This window comes from Muntiacus reevesi, chromosome 3, assembly GCF_963930625.1.
Source record: "Muntiacus reevesi chromosome 3, mMunRee1.1, whole genome shotgun sequence".
NCBI classification, from domain to species: Eukaryota; Metazoa; Chordata; class Mammalia; order Artiodactyla; family Cervidae; genus Muntiacus; species Muntiacus reevesi.
The window spans coordinates 205,571,514-205,591,183 of NC_089251.1; the positions used below are offsets into that span (position 1 = coordinate 205,571,514).

Sequence of the window (19,670 nt, forward strand, 5' to 3'; positions counted from 1 at the left end):
AGGGATATACTTCTAACACTTTATAGGGCAGATGATTGTTTTGTTAAATAAATATTTAAAGTTAAATGAGGTCATTATAGGCGTTTACTCACTAATTCTCCCATTGTTCCTCCTTCACTAACACTCATGATTCATTCCTTCTTCCACCAGTTAATAACAGATACAGGTCCTTCGAAAAGACCCTGATGCTGGGAAAGATTGAAGGCAAGGGGAGAAGAGGACAGCAGAGGATGAGATGGTTAGATGGTATCACCAACTCAATAGATACAAGTTTGAGTAAGCTCCAGGAGCTGGTGATGGACAGGGAAGCCTGGCCTGGTGCAGTCAATGGGGTCACAAAAAGTTGGACATGACTGAGCCACTGAACTGAATTGAACTGAATAAGACCTATATAATACAAAAAAATTTTCACTGAACTTTCTAGATGGTGGTGAATGAATCATTCTAGTGTGATTCAAGGTAAGTAGAAATATGCAAAGATAAAATTTTGCCACATGGGTGTTACTTGTAAATCCCAATTTTAAAGGCCTATGGAAAGGAATTCATAGACAAAATGAATTGATTGTCAATGCACATATGTCAAAATAATGTTCAATCTCACTCATAATTAAATAACTGCAAATCAATATAAAATTAATTACTATTTTTCATCAGCCAAAGTGATAATGGTTAACATGGTGGCAATACTTAGTAATGGCCAGAGTAGATTAACAGGCTATATCATATAACATTGTTGGACTTGCTTAACGTAATTTGATACTGTCTATTAAATTTCAAATGAACTTTTCTTTTTTACCCAGATATGGTACTGCTATGAATTTAGCCTACAAATATATTTCAAAAATGACTGCCAAGTATATTTTCAGGAATATAATAGGAAGTGAATATATGGAAGTACATTATGCAAGGGAATTCTATGAATTCACGAAGTCATATCAGAGAAAAACAAAAGGCATCATACAAAAAGATCTTCAATTTATACTATTAAGTGGATGAAAAAGGTAGACCATCCATGCTGTGGAAATAAATACTTACACACATAAATATATAAATATTTGAGATATATTGTTTATGTATAGATCATAGACAGATTTCTGGAGTAATTTATGATGTATGCAAATATCTTGGATGACATCATCGATTCAATGGATAAGAGTTTGAGCAAGCTCTGGGAGTTGGTGATGAACAGGGGAGCCTGGCGGGCTGCAGTCCATGGGGTTGCAGAGTAGAACATGACAGAGACTGAACTGAACTGAAGAAACACGTACACTGCTACCCTAAAAAAGTAATAATGAGGGGAAATTTTATCTTTATTAAGTATGGGAATACCAGACCACCTTACCTTCCTCCTGTGAAACCTGTATGCCGGTCAAGAAGCAACAGTTAGAACTGAACATAGAACAAAAGACTGGTTCCAAATCGGGAAAAGAGTACATAAAGGCTGCATTGTCACCCTGCTTATAACTCATATGCAGAGTACATCATGTGAAATGCCAGGCTGGATGAAGCACAAGCTGGAATCAAGATTGCAGGGAGAAATATTAATAACCTCAGATATGCAGATGATACCATGCCTTATGACAGAATGTGAAGAGGAACTAAAGAGCACCTTGAGGTAAAAGAGGAGAGTGAAAAAGCTGGTTTAAAGCTCAACATCATGGTGTTCAGTCCCATCACTTCATTGCAAATAGATGGGGAAACAATGGAAACAGTGACAGACTATTTTCTTGGGCTCCAGAATCACTGCAGATGGTTACTGCAGTCATGAAATTAAAAGAGGCTTGCTCTTTGGAAGAAAAGCTATGACAAACCTAGACAGCATATTAAAAAGCAGAAACATTACTTTGCCAACAAAGGTCCATCTAGTCAATATTGTGGTTTTTCCAGTAGTCATGTATGGATGTGAGAGTTGAACTACAAAGAAGGCTGAGTGCTGAAGAACTGATGCCTTTGAACTGTGGTATTGGAGAAGACTCTTGAGAGTCCCTTGGACAGCAAGGAGATCAAGCCAATCAATCCTAAAGGAAATCAATCCTGAATATTCATTGGAAGGACTGATGCTGAAGTTGAAGCCAATTCTTTGGCCACCTGATATGAAGAGCTGATTCATTAGAAAAGACCTAGATGCTGGGAAAGATTGAAGGCGGGCGAAGAGGGGGATGACAGAGGGCTAGATGTTTCAATGGCATCACCGACTCAATGGACATGAATTTCAGCAAGCTCCGGGAGATTGTGAAGGACAGAGAAGCCTGGCGTGCTGTAGTTCACACAACTGAGCAACTGAACAAACCAATAATACCAGAACTTTCTATGATAATGGAAAGGCTCCGTATGAGCATTATCCAAATTGGTAGCCACTGGTTACACTTGGATATTGAATGTTTGAAATGTGACTGTTGTAACTAAAAAATAGAATTTTTAATTGTATTAGATTTTAAATAGTCATATGTGGCTAGTGACTGTCTTATTGGATAAGCCAATATCCTGTATATATTTTCCAACCATGTTTTCACTATATCATCTTAAAAATGTTAATGAGGAAGACTAAAAGTAATATATTCTTAATTATACCAATTTTATAAAACATAAATTGTTAATATTTAATGAACACATAAATTATGAGACAAAGAATAAGAAAGTCATATAACTGTAAAAACAATATTACAGTAAATGAGAGAGTGTAAAAATAAATGCTTTGTTCCTAACAAATAGACCTTAAAATGTGAATTTGTTTGCCTTTTTTTTTACTAAATATATAAGTGAATATATTTAGTGTATATAGTGTATAGTGTATATATATATATATGTATGTATGTATGTGTATGTATATATATATATACACACACTATATATGTGTGTGTATATATAGTGTATATAGTGTATAGTGTGTATATATATATATGTATACACTATATGTATGTGTATATATATATGTATGTATACATGTGTATGTATATATATATACACTATATATGTGTGTGTATATATATACAGTGTATATAGTGTATAGTGTATATATATATATACACTATATGTATGTGTATATATATGTATCTATATGTGTCTGTGTATATATATATATACACTATATGTAGTGTATATATATATAAGTGTATATAAGATGCAAGATTATCCATATAAACTGACTTGCATTTGCTATTACTCTTGGTAAGAACAGAATATGCAGATGGAACATGCGTGCTTATGTGCGCAGTTGCCTCAGTCGTGCCTGTTACTTCAGACTCTTTGTGAACCCCATGAACTGCAGCCTGCCAGGCTCCTCCATCCATGGGACTCTCCAGGCAAGAACACTGGAGGGGGTTGCCATGCCCTTCTCCAGGGGATATTCCCAACCTAGGGGTTGAACTGACATCTTTTAGTCTCCTACATTAGCAGGCAGATTCTTTACCATTGGCTCCACCTGAGAAGTCCAAATGGAACATATCTCAACATAAAAAAGGACATTTATTACAAACCCACAGCCAGCATCATACTTAACAGTGAAAATTTGAAAACTTTTCCTCTAAAATCAGGAATAAAATAAGGACGCCAACACTCACCACTTCTAATTAACATAGTATTGGAAGTCCTAGCCACAGCAATCAGGCAAGAAAAAGTACCCAAACTGGAATGGAAGGAATAAAACTGTCACTATTTGCAGACGGCATGAGCCTGTATATAGAAAACCCTGAAATATTCACTAAAAAAATTTAGAACTAGTAAATAAATTCAGTAAGGCTGCAGGATATAATAATAAGATACAAAAATCTGTTGCTTTTCTAAACATGAATATGAACTATCAGAAACAGAAAGCAAGAAAACAATTCCATTTAAAATCACATCAAACAGAATACAATGCTGAGGAAAAAACTTAACCACGGAGTTGAAAGACCCATACCATGAAAAGTATAAAACACTGATGAAGAAAACTGAAAATGATGCAAAGAAATGGAAAAATATCTAATGTTCAAGGATCAGAAGAAGTAATCTTGTTAAAATTCCCATACTACCCAAAACAATTTACAGATTTAATGTAATCCCTATCAGAATATCTATGACATTTCTCACAGAACTAAAACATATAATCCTATAATTTATATGGAAATACAAAAGACCTCAAATTGCCAAAGCAATCTTGAGAAAAAAATACAAAGCTGAAATAATCAGGTTCCCTGATATTTCAGACTATACTACAAAGCTATAGTAATGAAAATAACATATGCTGGCACAAAAGTAGACATACACATCCATAGAATGGAATACAGAGCCCAGAAAGAAACCCACAACCTTATGGTTAATTAATCGATAACAAAGGAGGTAAGAATATGCAACGGAGAAAAGACAGCTTTTTCAGTAAGTGGTGTTGGGAAAACCAAATAGCTACATATGAAAGAATGAAATTAGAATATTTCCTCACATCATATACAAAAATAAACTCAAGATTGATTAAAGACCTCAATGCAAGACCCATAACTGCCTGGAAGAAAATACAGGCAGATACATAATTTCTTTGAGAGAAATTATAGCAATATTTTTTGGGGGGAATCTGTCTCCTCAGGCAAAGGAAACAAAAGCAAAAATAAACAAATGGGACCTAATTAAACTTAAAAAGCTTTCACACAGCAAATAAAAGCACTGATAAAATGAAAAGGCAATCTACTGAATGGGTGAAAATATTTGCAAATGACATGACTGATAGGAATTAATATCCAAAATATATTTACTGTATATTTGTCTTTACCAAGGAGGTTTTTCCTTTCATGATGTTCATGTTTCTCATTGGGACCTTTTCTTTTTCACTTAGTCTCATTAACACTTTTTGTAAAGCTGGCTTGGTGATGCTATAGTTCTAACTTCTGCTGTCTAAAACTTTTGATCTCTCCCAAGTTTGAATGAAACTGTGGCTGGGTAGTTTCCTTGGTTGTAGATTTTTCACTTTTACTAGTTTAAATATATTCTGCCACCACCCTTCCGACCTGCAGAGTTTCTGCTGAAATAGCTAATAGCCTAATAAGAGCTGCCATGCGTGTAACTTGTTCTTTACCTCTGCTGTTTTTAATATTCTTCTCTTTAACTTCACCATTTTAATTTCAGTGCATCTTAATGTGGTTCTCTTTGGGTTGATCCTGTTTGAGACTCTCTGTGTTTCCTGGATGTGGGTGTCTGATTCCTTTCTTAGGTTAGGGAAGTTTTAAGCGATCATGTTCTCAGACATGTCCTTTGATCCTTTATCTATTTCTCTTCTGTAGGACCCCTATAACATCAATGGTACTATGCTTAACATTGTACCGGAAGCCTCTTAAGCTGTCCTTATTTCTATTTTATCTTTTTTTTTCTTTTTTCTTTTCATCCTTAGTGGTTTCCACTACTAGGTCTTCCCACTTGTTGATCTGTTCCTCTGCATCACTTACCCTATGGTTTATTCCTTTTAGTGTATTTTTTTCAGTACTGTATTCTTCATCTCTATTTGGCTCTTCTTTGTATTGGATTACCCAGAAAGCTTGTTAGCTGTTTTCCGGTAAAATCTTTCTAAAAAAACCAAACTCTCTGGCCAATCCAGTACTTTCTTACACTAGTAAAACGTCTAACTTTTCATTCTTCATCAATTCTTCTCTCAAGTGTGCTATCTTTACTGTAATTACTTTGAACTCTTTATCTCTTAGATTGTATATCTCTACCCACTTCACTCTTTTTCTGGGGTTCTATCTTCTTCTTTTTTTAGAACATGTTCCTCTGTTACTTTGCTTTGCCTAATTTGCTGTTTCTCTTTCTAGTATGTTGGTTAGGTTCCTTGACCTTGGAAAGTTGGAAAAGTGGCCTTGGAAGTGGTCCTCTGTAGGAGGTAGACGTCCTGCGTCTCAGCAGCACATTCCCCTCTGGTCATTAGAGCGCTCTGCTCTTGGGGGCCCCTGTGTGCGCTATGTGGGGCCTTCTCTCGTGGTGGCTTACTTCAGGCAGTATGGTAAGCGTGCTAGCCTCTGGTGTGATTGGCTGCCAGGCCCCATCTGGTACAAAACGGCTGACAGCCGCTGTGGGCCCAGTCACAAGGCGGCTGGCAGTGGAACTCCAGGGCTAGTGCTGGCACGCTCCGGGGCACTGCTAGGTTCTAGGGGGATGACTTTTGGGCTTTTGGCTTTCTTGGATTTAGTGTTGGCCTGCTGGTGGGTTGGGCTGGTTCCTTACATGACTGGCTACAGGTTCTAGGGTATCCCAAAGCTGGTACTGATCACTGGAGAGTGGGGCAGCTGGCAGAGGAGTACAAAGTGCTCACCCATCATGGGTAAAGCCAGGTCCTAGGGCTAGTGCCATCTGCTGGCAGGCTGAGCTGGGTCCTAGGGTGTTGGCATTGAACTGCTGGTGAATGAGGCTGATCACACAGCTAGAACTGGCCGGCTGCTCGGAGGGCCCAGGGCCCAGGAGGTTCTAGGGACCATTCCTGCCCACTGATGGATAAAGCAGTGTCCCATGGCCTCTGACTGCAGGGCCCTCCTGGGAGTCCTTGATCTAGTACCTGTGTACTGGAGTATGAGTATTCTTCATGGGCCCAATGGTGGACAGGGTCATGTCCAGGGCTGGTATGGGCTCAAGGGGCCTTAAGGCAGCCTGCCTGCTCGTATGTGGGACTGCCTCCTTGCCCAGCTGGTTGCTTGGCCTGAGGGGTTCCAGTACTGGTATTGACAGGCTGGTATGTGGGGGCAAGCCAGGGTCTTGTTTTAATAAGCTAGAGGGAAGATTCCAAAATGTCCTTTGATAGCATCCGTCTCCACCTGGCAGAAGGAGCTCCGCAAAATGGCTGTTGCCAGTACCTGCATCCTCAGGGTGAGCTCCGGTTACCTCCGGCCTCTCCAGGAGACTCTCAAAAGATCAGCAGATAGGTCTGGCCTAGGATCCCCTCACACTACTGCTTCTGTCCTGGGTCCCACAAAGTGTGAGATTGTGTTTATATATGCGCTTTATGAGTGAAATCCTTATGCTCCACAGTCCTCTGGATCTCCTAAAGTAAGCCCCTCTGACTTTCACACACCTGTTTTGTATGAATGTATAAATAAAGCCATACATTTTGGTGGCTTCACTTCTTGCTCTAGTACCGCCAGGCTGGGGAGCCCAGTGTGGGACTCAGATTCCTTGCTCTTTGGGAAGAATCTCTGCATTTGTAATTATTCTCCCCTTTGTGGATCACTCTCCTGGAGGAATGGGCCTGGAATATACCCTATATCTCTGCCCCTCCTACCTGTCTTGTGGTTCCTTCTTTATATCCTTACTTGTGGAATATCTTCTCTATAGATTTTGGTCTCTCTCATCAATGCTTGTTCAATAAACAGTTGTAACTTTGATATGCCCATGAGAGAAGGTGAACTCAGGATTTTCCTACTCTGCCATCTTTGTATGCCTTACCTGAGACTAGACTTTTAACAAATAAGTTTTCCATGATTATATCCAGTATGTGAAACCATCTGGCTGGTCAGAAGGTTTTGAAAACTTTATTTCAAATCTTAAGAGGTGACATTTTGATTACCTTTATCCAACGACTATTTGCTTGTAACATTGGATTTTTTTTTTCCAATCATGGATAGAAAACTACTCTATCATGGATAGAAAATAAGTTCCTTAATTTCTTGGTAGTAAAAAGATTTGTATCTATCCCCCACCTCAAATGCTCAGTGGCAGAATAAGTGAATATTAAACAAAAATACTACAATGGTATGCAAATCAACTGATGCTATCTCTATGCATGATAAGTCCAAAAATTTATCTCTTGGTTCTAGTCAAATCTATTTCATAATGACCTATAAATAAACAGTTGTAAGGCAGGAGATAGATGGGCCCCAGGCTGAGCAGCTGGAGTTTCTCCCCTGTGGACAGACACTCCAAAATAGCAGGAGGAAGAAAAGGCTAAGCCCAGCCCAGATAAGAGATAAAGGATGACATATTCCTCATTCTTAAAGGCAGAGACATTCCTGACTACATACATGTATAGAACAGATCCTTGCAGAACCATAATGGAGGGGGTGCCACCCCATATGAAGTGACAGACTTTTCGCTAGTGTCCATCTTGGTGGGGAAATGTACACACACATGGGAGGACCCTCGGATCAACCAAATACAGAGTCAGAGCCAGGCAGAGCAAGATAACTGGCCAAAGGTAACCTGGAAGAAATGACCCGTGTAAGTGATTCATCGAAAAAGCAAGAGAGTTCCAGAAAAATATCTACTTCTGCTTTATTCACCACCAAAGCCTTTGACTGTTTGGATCACAACAAACTGGAAAATTCTTAAAGAGATGGTAAAACAAACACCTGACCTGCCTCCTGAGAAATCTGTGTGCAGGTCAAGAAGCAACAGTTAGAACTGGACACAGAAAAACAAACTTGGTCTGAATCAGGAAAGGAGTACATCATGGCTGTGTGTTGTCTCCCTGCTTGTTTAATTTATAAGCAGAGTATATCATGAGAAATGCTGGGCTGGATGAAGCACAAGCTGGAATCAAGATTACTGGGAAAAATATCAATGACTTCAGATAAGCAGATGACACCACCCTTATGGAAGAAAGCAAAGAAGAACAAAAGAGCCTCTTGAAGAAAGTGAAAGAGGAGAGTGAAAAAGTTGGCTTAAAGCTCAACATTCAGAAAACTAGGATCACGACATCCATTCCAATCACTTTATGGCAAATAGACGAGGAAACAATGGAAAAAGAGACAGACTTTATTTTTTTGGGTTCCAAAATCACTGTGGATAGTAACTGCAACCTTGAAATTAAAAGATGCTCGCTCCTTAGAAGAAAAGCTATGACAAACCAAGATAGCATTTTAAAAAGCAGAGACATTACTTTGCCAACAAAGATCTGTCTAGTCAAAGCTATGATTTTTCCAGTAGTCATGTATGGATGTGAGAGTTGGACTATAAAGAAAGCTGAGTACCAAAGACTTGATGCTTTTGAACTGTGGTGTTGGAGAAGACTCTTGAGAGTCCCTTGGACTGCAAGGAGATCCAACCAGTCCATCCTAAAGGAGATCAGTCCTGGGTGTTCATTGGAAGGACTGATGCCGAAGCTGAAACTCCAATACTTTGGCCACCTGTTGCAAAGAACTGACTCATTTGAAAAGATGCAAATATTGGGAAAGGTTGAAGGCAGGAGGAGAAGAGGACGACAGAGGATGAGATGGTTGGATGGCATCACTGATGTGATGGACATGAGTTTGAACAAGCTCCGAGAGTTGATGATAGACTGGGAAGCCTGGCTTGCTGCTTTCCATGGGGTAGCAAAGAGCAGACATGACTGAGTGACTGAACTGAACTGAACTGAAGTGATTCGAACTACCACAAGGGTGTGACTCTCTCTGAGCCTCCACCTGTGTCTATCCACATATACTCTTTTCCTCTAATACACACTTTACTTGTTTTACTGCTTTCCATCTCTATGTGAAAATTCAATTCTACACAGCAGTGGGCTCGGGACTTGTCAATGATCACTTGTCCCTGGTAGTCTAGTGGCTAGGATTCAGGACACTCACTGCCACAGTCAGACTTCAATCTCTGGCCAGGAAAGCAAATCCTGCTTCAAGCTGCTGCAGGCTGAGGTTGGATCAAAACATGTGCAGGTAACATTCCTCGGAATCATTAAAATATATGAATGTCCCCTCTCTGCTTTAGGCTGTTTTAATAGCATATTTTAAAAGCTTATAGATATCTTACAGATATTCCGTGTCTCTTCTAATATTAGTACATAAGCTCTCTCTTTCAAAAAAGAAATCTTAATAATGTTTAAGCATATGGTTTGGAATCATGTTTCCAATTCCTTTCTAATGTCAAACAAAAACTTGATAGAACTATTTATGAATACTGGTGTTTTCTGCCAAGACCACTGGCAATATTCAAATATTAACAATAGAAAGAATACAGCTTTCATAAGTATGAAGCATTTTCATAATTATGACACTGTGAATTAGCATTGTTTGAAATAGTTCTGGGTTTATGAGATAACATTTCCAAACACTTAGAAATGATTAAGAGCAGTTTGGAGGCTAAATCACTTCTTTCACATAACTCCTTTTCAAAAAGCTATATACCCTTTAATTTCTTCTTTCATTACAAATCCACCTATCTTCAAAACAAAGGAATGCCTTAAGACAATTACTTCACGAAAATTATTTGCTTTTGTTTTATTTTGACAGTCATGGTCAATATTATTGTTAATTATAGTGTCTGCTTTATATGATTACACAGATAATCATATTCATATTTAAAATATATATAAGGGAACTGACAATATGGTGTTATCTTAATTTTTAAAATAACTGACAGTCACATTTTTGAAAAATATATCTTATTAAACAAAAGGCTATTCTGCTTTCACATTTTAAGTAATTTTTTTTCAATTGCGTTGGTACACTTTTATTACAAAGATTTTTATAGAGATCTAATCCGATTAATTATATTATAACTAAAGTATCACTAAATCACTCAATGAAAAAATAAGAAACTGCAGTATGAATAAAATTTTTATGCTCTGATAGATTTTTTTCCCAAGAGAATAGCCTGAGAGAGAAAATATATCTAGAACTTAGCCTGGTATGCACTTTAAAACACAAGTGTTTTTAATAATGCTATCTTGGAGTTAGGAGGAGGAAATGATTAAATAAGTACCTTTGAATTTATCTGGAATCTTGGTAATTTGTACTTTTTGTTTGCAGATCTAAGTTAACTAGTTGCAAATGTAAGCCACATTCCAATCTTTATCCTCACCCTCCTCTGTTGAATTCTGACACCTCCAGGACTTCTAAATTGCTTAATTATCTGTGCTGTGAGATACATGTCTTTAGGGATCCTATGAATCTTAGAAGATCAGTAAATTCGGATATTTGTTAAATATTACTTAGTGGTAATTAAAAGTCATAACCAACATAGAGAAGAGTAGAAAAAGACCTCAAAAGGATTTTTAAAAGATTAAACATACACGCATAAAAATAAAATGTCATTAATCAGCACATGGAGAAAACCACAATGAGATGGGATTGGTATGAAGTACCAACAGCAAAAGGGAACAATAACCAAAAAGGTTTGTTTTGCTTCTTTTTTGATGAACCAAAGAGACTAATAAAGCAAGGAATAAATGCTGGGGGGAAAAAAGGTAATTAGCAACCAGTAGAAGACCTTGTTTGTAGAAGGAAATGGCAACCCACATCAGTATTCTTGCCTGGGAAATCCCATGGACAGAGGAGCCTGCTGGGCTGCAGTCTATGGGGTTGCAAGAGTCGGACATGAATGAGCGACTAAACTGCCTACCTTCCTACCTGGAAGACCTCATTAACCTCTGTAAGGGGATGACCAATATGGGACAGTCACACACCAGATATTCAGGTATTAAGAGTCTATTCTTAACTTAAATGCTTGACCACTAAAGGTCTATACCCATCCGCATCAAAAATATTACTTTATAATAAAGGAAACAAAATACAATATGCATTTAATTTTGTTTTCCAAACTAGTCTTATAGAAATTAACTTGCATTGACTTTAATCAGCAAACCATTAGCTGCCATCATTACCAATTTCTGCTTTCTACTGCCTGGCCTATCTCCTACAGATGCCTTCTTTCCCATTGATTAAAACATCTCTCAATGATTCCTTAGCCTCTTCTCTAATATCCCAGAGGACCACCCAAATGAGAGATAATAGAGACTTCCCTGGTGGTCCAGTGGTTAAGAATCCACCTGCTAATGCAGTGGACATGGATTTGAGCCCACATTTGGGAAGATCCCACAGGCCACAGAGAAACTAAGTTCAAGTATCAACCACAACCACTAAGGCCGGGCGCTGGAGCCTGAGTGCTGCTCCTACTAAAGCCCTGAGCCCTGGAGCCCACACTCTGGTAGAAGAGAAGCCGCCACAATGAGAAGCTCATCCCCTACAACAGAGAGTAGCCTCTGCTCGCTGCAACTAGAGAAAGCCTGTGAGCAGCAGCAAGCACCCAGCACAGCCAAAAATAATAAATAAGTATATTACTTAATTAAAAATGGAAAAATAAATAATAGATACTGTTCTATGCTGTTTATTAAGCTTTTTCAGGAAGGTTAGCATTATCTCCCTCAAGGCAATCCATATTTTAGAAAGTGAGCAATATGCTTCATATTTCCTTGGCATTCCACAAGTATTAATACTATTACACATTGCATTCAGAGTACCTGTTCTTCTAATGTCTGTGAAATAACTGATTCATTTAAAAAAAGAAATGCTGTTGTTATTTAGTTAATAACCTAATTGCTAAAATACATGAGCTATTTGGTTTAATTTAGTCTAACAGATATTATACATATGTAATCGCTTCATGATTTCAACAACCACTTTTCTCTTATTAAATAAAAACACCAAACAACAAAATTTTTAGTTCATCTCTTCCACCTGGCCACTCTGTTATAAACATGAAGAACAAATGTTTATCGCAAATATACCAGTAGGAATAAATACAAAAAGTATGTGATAATTTGCTTATTCCCTTAATTTGTACGGAAGGTCTTCTGAAGCCTTGTACTATGTTTATACCATATTGACACATCTAATAGGAAATACATTGAACCTTTGGTTATCTAAAACAGTAAGCAAATAACTGTATACTACTTTTCAGTGGGGCTTGATAGCTAGATTTTGAACATTTGAAACTGTTAATTAACTGTCACTTACTCATTAGGTAATCACAGCTAAATCTAACCTTAAGACTGTGTGCTTAGTCACTCAGTCATGTTATGTCCGACTCTTTGCAACCCCGTGGGCTATAGCCTGCCAGGCTCCTCTGTCCATGGGGATTCTTCAGGTAAGAATACTGGGGTGGGTTTCCATGCAAATCTAAACATGAGAGGTCTTAATTTATCCCAAAGTTCATATACATTTATAAGAACAAAATACATTTAGTTATTTGGTAATTGCTAGGCCAAACAATGATTCAGGAGAAGAGGAATGATATTGACAGAATGCAAAATTATAGAGGTAAAACACATCAACCTCAACAAAAGACCAGTTTTAGAAAGCCTGTCTTCTACTTGATTTGGAAAATCACAAAAGCAAGTCAGGAAGAATGAGAAGTAAAGGGAGAGAAAAAGCTATGATGATCTTGGTTATAATATAAATATAATTTTTTTTTTAATTGGCCTTTTTTTTTGTTTAAACTGACATAGAAAACACTGGAATAAATATTCATTCAAAAAATAATATTCTTAGAAATATTTATTCATTTACTAGAAAGGATCAATGGTGAGGAAACAAAGCAGATGGTCACATGGGTGTTTCTGATCAATAGATCTCCTGATTCTACATAATATACTAGCCCTAATTTGTCACCTGAAAAGTTTTGCAAGAACTGAAGCTAAAACAATAGACCATTATGTATATTCTGAGGGCATTCGAAACAACACTGAAATGATTAAAGTAATTAATTATTCATTACTTACAAAAGTAGTGTTTTCCAATAATAATGTGGTAGTATTTGTTTCTATATTCAGTTTAATGACATGTCCATTCTCGCTTTTATACACCACATCTGTATCTGCAACAACAAAGATATGAACAATTGACAAACACATTGACTAGGTAATATAATGGCTATAGAGGAGATAATGTGCATAATAAACAGGCTCACTGGAACAATGACTGTTAGCCTTTAACAACCTGAGCAGATCTCTACACTTGGCTCATATTAATCCTCTTCAGTGATCAGGAAGCCTGTCTAGCCTATGGCCTATTGTGCAAAGAAAACAGGGTTAGAGAGAGGGTCACTGAGATTCTTGGTTCAACAAATGAAAAGTAATTAAAATATGGGCAACCTGATGCCCATTCTGAGCTTAGAAAGAAGAGACAAAGAGAAGCACCTCCCATTTCTGAAGCTGTTACCGATTAGTGATGTAGTTAAACTTTTAACAAGGCTGCTCCTGAAACATAACTAGATACATTTCTGAGACTGTCATTATGAACCACATTCATGCAAACTTTTTCATGTATCCAGTACTGCCACCACTCAATTTCTATTCAACGTCTTTTTCCCTTGGGTTTCGAATTGTGCCTCTGATATTTTGCCTGGATTGTGTGATCAAAGGTCAAAATCTCTGAGACTGGTACAATGCCAACCATTGTATCCACTTTATCAACTTTAAAGAGAATGATGTCCTCAATTTAAATAACTGCATTTGGTTAGGAGAACTGCTAATTTTATATATTTTTTAGTTTAATTCAGCCACATTAACCAGGAAATTAAATCATTTTAAGAACTCTACACCTGAAAATATCAACTTGAGAAAAATTGCCAGAAAGAGTACTCAGAAGTTAAGAAAAGAAAGATATCTATATCCAAATAAAAGATATAATAATATATATAATATAGAAATATATATGTAATTAGATAAAAGGAAAGATACCCAAATAAAAGTAGTCTTGAGTGTCTTTTTTTTGTATAAGCATAACCTCCTTTTCAGTTTTACCCAGTTCTAACCTGCTCCATGGTATTACACTTCCCTAACCCTATGCACATTGGAAAAAAAGGCAATATTGAGAGGGATTGGACCTATGATTCACAGTAAGTGAAGTTATATAAGTTAGATATAACTTACATAACCCAATGGTCATCATCCACATACTGGTGGTAAATAAATACTACATGTTGGATTGTCAAGATTATGTGCAAATGCCTGACATTTTGACAGAGCAAGGTTTTCTGACTGTTCTCTAGTTATTTCAATATTATAAATAGTAACACCTAGGAGTTATGATGAGAAGCAATTAATACTAGCAAAAATAAAGTTTGTTTTTCTTCAGCATTTCATTCAGAAGATCAAGAGCCCAACATGACTCTCCTACTAGAGTCAAGCATGACACAGAGGTCAATGATTCTTCTTGACTTCAATCAAATGGGGACGGGGACATGTTGGAAAGACACAGAAAGGGAAAGACATGGAAAGACATGGGCCACAGAAAAAGACAAAGTGTTTTAATAAAGAAGAAGAGACAATGATTTCCAAGTTACCATCTGAATTGTACTTCGGCGTACTGAAAGATAAATCTATGAGATCTTTAAAATAAGGTCTTCTATCACCTGAATTTCATCACCTACAAAAATTTTAGGTCCTTTTCATTATGAATTTTACTTGCTGACCTTTCTAGTGATGTAAAATAAATAACAGGCTTTACACACATAAGTATTTATTTATATTTATATTCTTTCCCTCTCTTCCTTTTCCTTTGTATCTCATAGTTATGATCACAGGCTCAACAGCAACACTGGGCACCATGCTACTCCTTTGGTCTTGCCAGCCGACTCTGGTCTCCTGTCTAGTAGCTCTCAGTTAATGCTTGCTTGAATCAATAGTCCAACCTCAATGAACACCTCTGTTATTTTTCTTCATATTCTCAATTCTGAATCATTTCTTCTGGTGAATTATGAATATACCATCATAGGTAAGCATCAATAGAATTCCTTAACAAAATCCTTAAAATATTCTCACAATAAATTAAAAGAAAGAGGGTTTCCCCTTTCCACTGTACCTTGTAGATTAATGTAGGAAACAGAAAAATGTAGGAAATCAGCACAGCGCAGAACTCTAAATAGGGATGAGGTCTGTGAACTTATGGAGAAATGGAAGTCCAGAGAGCATGAACAGTGATTCTTCTTCAATGGAAGAGACAGAGTAACACATATCATTACTGTCTTTCATAGTAAAAGGAAACCCTCAGCAGGTGATGGATTATATTGGGGTGGGGGAAGAACATTCATTTTTATAATATTTCCCCTAGAATCAGAATAGAAGTAAATGGAGCTTGTCTGAGAAGATAAAGACTACACTTAATATTTTTAAAGTAAATTTCATTGGATAATTATTTCGACTTGAAAAACATCTGTAGAGATTTGTGTTTATAAATCCCTTTGAATCTGCACTCCTGCAAATTTTACTATTGGAATTTCAGTGTTGCATTAGTGGGAGAGACCTTTCATTTTTAAAATTCAACTGTAACTCTCTAGGTTAACCTTTGATACAGATTTCTGCATGAATTATTGTAAAAGCATCTAACATCTGCCTTTATTACTTCTCTTTAATTTTTTTCTGGTCTTTAAAATCTGATCTTCTGGGTGTCATATTTATGATACTTTATATTTGATTTATAATCACTAGTGGAATGTCCCAGTTTTGAAACTCCTATTTTTGTATTAATAAATTACTTTCTGGAAATATATTTTACAACTGTCACCTCATATTTTCTTTAATATTAACTAATGAAATATGAGTGAATCAGATCAATGAGTAAAGTGCTTAACACAAGAAGATCAAGGTGGGTGTACTTGAAAAATTCTTAAAACACTGTATTAGACATGTCTATACAGTACTTTGATTAAATAATCTTTCTTCCTTTTCAGCTCATTGAAAGTTAAGAGTCAATTATCCTGAACACACATTCAATTCAGTCAGGCTTTTTTTTTTTAGATGAAAAGATGTGACAAGATGGAATCACTGTCTAGTTTCTTCATCCTGAGCTATATGAATGCGTTTTTAGTGTGACCCACCCTCAAATTCTTGTCATTCTGTCCAATTCCTTTTTCTATAATTTGTAGCAAAAGGAAAAAACAGTACCATATCCTAAGTTTAAGTTCTTTCAGGTAAAGGCAAGCTTTTATTTTATAATAGTCCACACAGAGCAGGTATAATGCAGTTCATATTATAGTTCAGTTCTCAAATTGCTATTGAAATTGAGAACTGAGGCCTCTGCATTCACCCAGACTGTCAGGATCTCCAACCATAAGATTTTATTTTTAGTGTTTGCAAGTTGTTGCCCATGAAGATAAGGCTGTAAATTAGTATAAAAGTTAATTTTGTTTCAGAAACTTCCTTAAAAGTAATTTATCTGAGCCATAAGCTCCCAAATCTGAACAAATTATCACCTGTTAATTCAGACCCTGATACCGGGAAAGATTGAAGGCAGAAAGAGAAGAGAGCAACAGAGGGTGAGATGGTGGGATGGCATCACAGCTTCAATGGACATGAACTTGGGCAAACTCTGGGAGATGGTGAGAGATAAAGGGGCCTGGCCTGTTGCAGTCCATGGGGCCACAGAGTCGGACACGACTTAGTGACTGAACAACGACCATAATTCTTATTAGTAACTGTTTACTTAAGATTCACTTCAAGATATTTGTCTCTTAGTGTCAACCGACCTAGGCCGTTACATCATGAAATGCACACCTCTTCAACCAGACCCTCACATTGGAAGAACTGTCTTAACAACTCACTTCTAGATTTCCAGCCCCATCCCATCCCACCCTACCAATCCTTCCTTCTGGACGTTCAAACAGTCAAAATGTTGCCCTCCCTGACTAAAATAGGTAATAAACGCAGCTTTGCATAACAGGTTATTCTGGGTGTTGACAGTTGACAAAATTCACTTTCCCTAAATGTCTGTTTAAAGCCACCTTATTTTTTAATGTTATTATTGATAATTTAATTATGCATTTAACTTTAACATGATAATTTGCTTTTAATGTTTCAAAATTAAATCTATCATCCATCATCCATATGTGGAGAGAATTTTCAAAAAGTGGAAAAAATCTTGACAAACTGTTTACTTGAAACATTTTAATGCAAATATGATTTTTATCCTAAAAATCTATTTTTTTTAACATATCTCAAAGAAAAGTTCTATGGCATCTTTTTTTTTGTAACTCACAATCAAATTGAAGAAATTAGAAAAAAGAACAGTAAAACAAAGTAATGAAATAGCAATCACTGAAAATGTTCAAATAAATTCAGGAAGAATATGTTAAATATCAAATTAAGATTTAATCATTATTTAAAGATATCAATAGCAAATCTTGACTATTGAATTAATCACAACTGAAACACAATAGGCCTTAAACCATCTCTCCTAAAACACTGCCCATATCTGTAGAAATTTTCCTCACCTTTTTTTTTCCTCACTTTTTTAAAGACCCCTGGCTGCATATATTCACCTGTGAACACTGGGGCCATCAGAAATGGCTTACTGTCCTTCTTGTCTACCTCAAAATACCATTCCAAATACATTCTTCTCTTTCCCCAGACTTCTGGAAAGAGATGCTCTTTTTTGAAAAACAAAACAAAACAAAAGCTGTTTTTTAACCACATTGAATATGCTACATACCTTTAAATATCTTTAATTTATGATATTTCTTAAATATTTACTTCTTGCCAGTTACTTGTATTTTTCATGGTGTATATATTTCTTCTCTATATTAGAAATTAATAATAATAATCACTATCATTCAGCTCTTTGCTCTTCTCCAGGCTTTTGTCCTTTCAAAATAAGCCTCAATAAACCTTTTGTACAAGGGGTTTCAGACTTATCCTGTGTGTCCACCATACATGTAATTCTCCGTGTCTCTCTGAAGCCCAGTTTCAGTCCTCATTCCCCTCAAACAACAAGCTTGCAACATCAACACTGACCTGGGAAAACCAAATCCAATGTGCTTATCCCCCATGCTTAATCCCCACCTTACTCTACTTTGCACTTTGTGACACATAAAGTGAGCAGAAGGATTCTGAAATCTTCTTTTGCCTTTGAACCATTATCTTGGCCTGGAATCCTTTCTTCAAAATGTCTATACATTCTACTATAACAATTGTTGTCTAAACAAAGACAACCTGCAAAGCTCAACTCTGAGCTCTTTTTTTTTTTCCCAATTGCTATTTTCTGAGTAGTCATTTCCACTTGTGTGTGCTCAGTCACTAAGTCTTATCCCATTCTTTGTAACCCCATAGCAGGCCAGGCTCCTCTGTCCCTGAGATTTCCCAGGCAAGAATACTGCAGTGGGTTGCCATTTCCTCCTCCAGGGATCTTCTGGACCCAGGGATCACGTCTCCTATAGGCCCTGAATGGACAGGCAGATTCTTGACCACTGAGCTGCTTGGGAAACCTCAAAACTTCCAAATTGATTTTTTAAACTTTTGAGCCTGGACCTCTTCTGTATGTTGGCTTTATATTGCCAATTCTATGCTAGATGACATACATGTCTTGCAGATACATAAAGCATAGCAGACATATATATATATATGTATACATGTGTATATGCATATATATATACACACACACATAAGTTCATTACATCTTTTCTTTCTCTTCAACCCCTATATTAATATTGTGCCTTAAGACCTCTCACTTGGAGGATTGTTTCAGCTTTTCAGTGTTCTTTATGCCTGTAGTTTATCCCCATAACATAGTATAACATCCTGAAGAACACTTGGAATTCTCTCATATGCTAGGAAAATAATCACTGCACTCAGGTTACTCAGTGAGTGGCTTTGACATGTATTTCCCTATTTATTATCTCCTGATCTCTATTTTTTAAAAAAACCCTGATCATCTATTGTTGACAGTTGTCCACAAGTCTTCCTTCACTCCCCCTTTATTTTGCTTATGATATCCAGTATCCAAAGACCAAGTCCTGTCCAAAATTTTCATCTTTCCGAAAGCATTGCTGGGTGCTCAGCACTTCTAACGTCTTCACTCTGTATATCTCTTTTCTGCACTCCTCATTTAATATTTAATCATACAATTTCTTTCAAATATTTTACTGTCTATTTTTATTCAATTTCAATGTGTTTATTTTGGGTTTTCAGTTACTTTATGAATTCTAGAAACACTCTATCTCTTGTTCCTTTCAGA

General features: G+C 36.7%; 1 protein-coding gene across 1 annotated transcript in view; it reads right to left on the minus strand.

Moving 5' to 3' along the window:
- The window catches only part of DPP10 (dipeptidyl peptidase like 10), a 707,061-nt gene that overhangs the window by 347,043 nt on the left and 340,348 nt on the right, over positions 1 to 19,670 (minus strand). Inside the window, exon 4 of the mRNA XM_065927825.1 lies at positions 13,442 to 13,536. Coding sequence (XP_065783897.1) covers positions 13,442 to 13,536 — 95 coding nt within the window. The remainder of the gene's footprint in view (positions 1 to 13,441; positions 13,537 to 19,670) is intronic.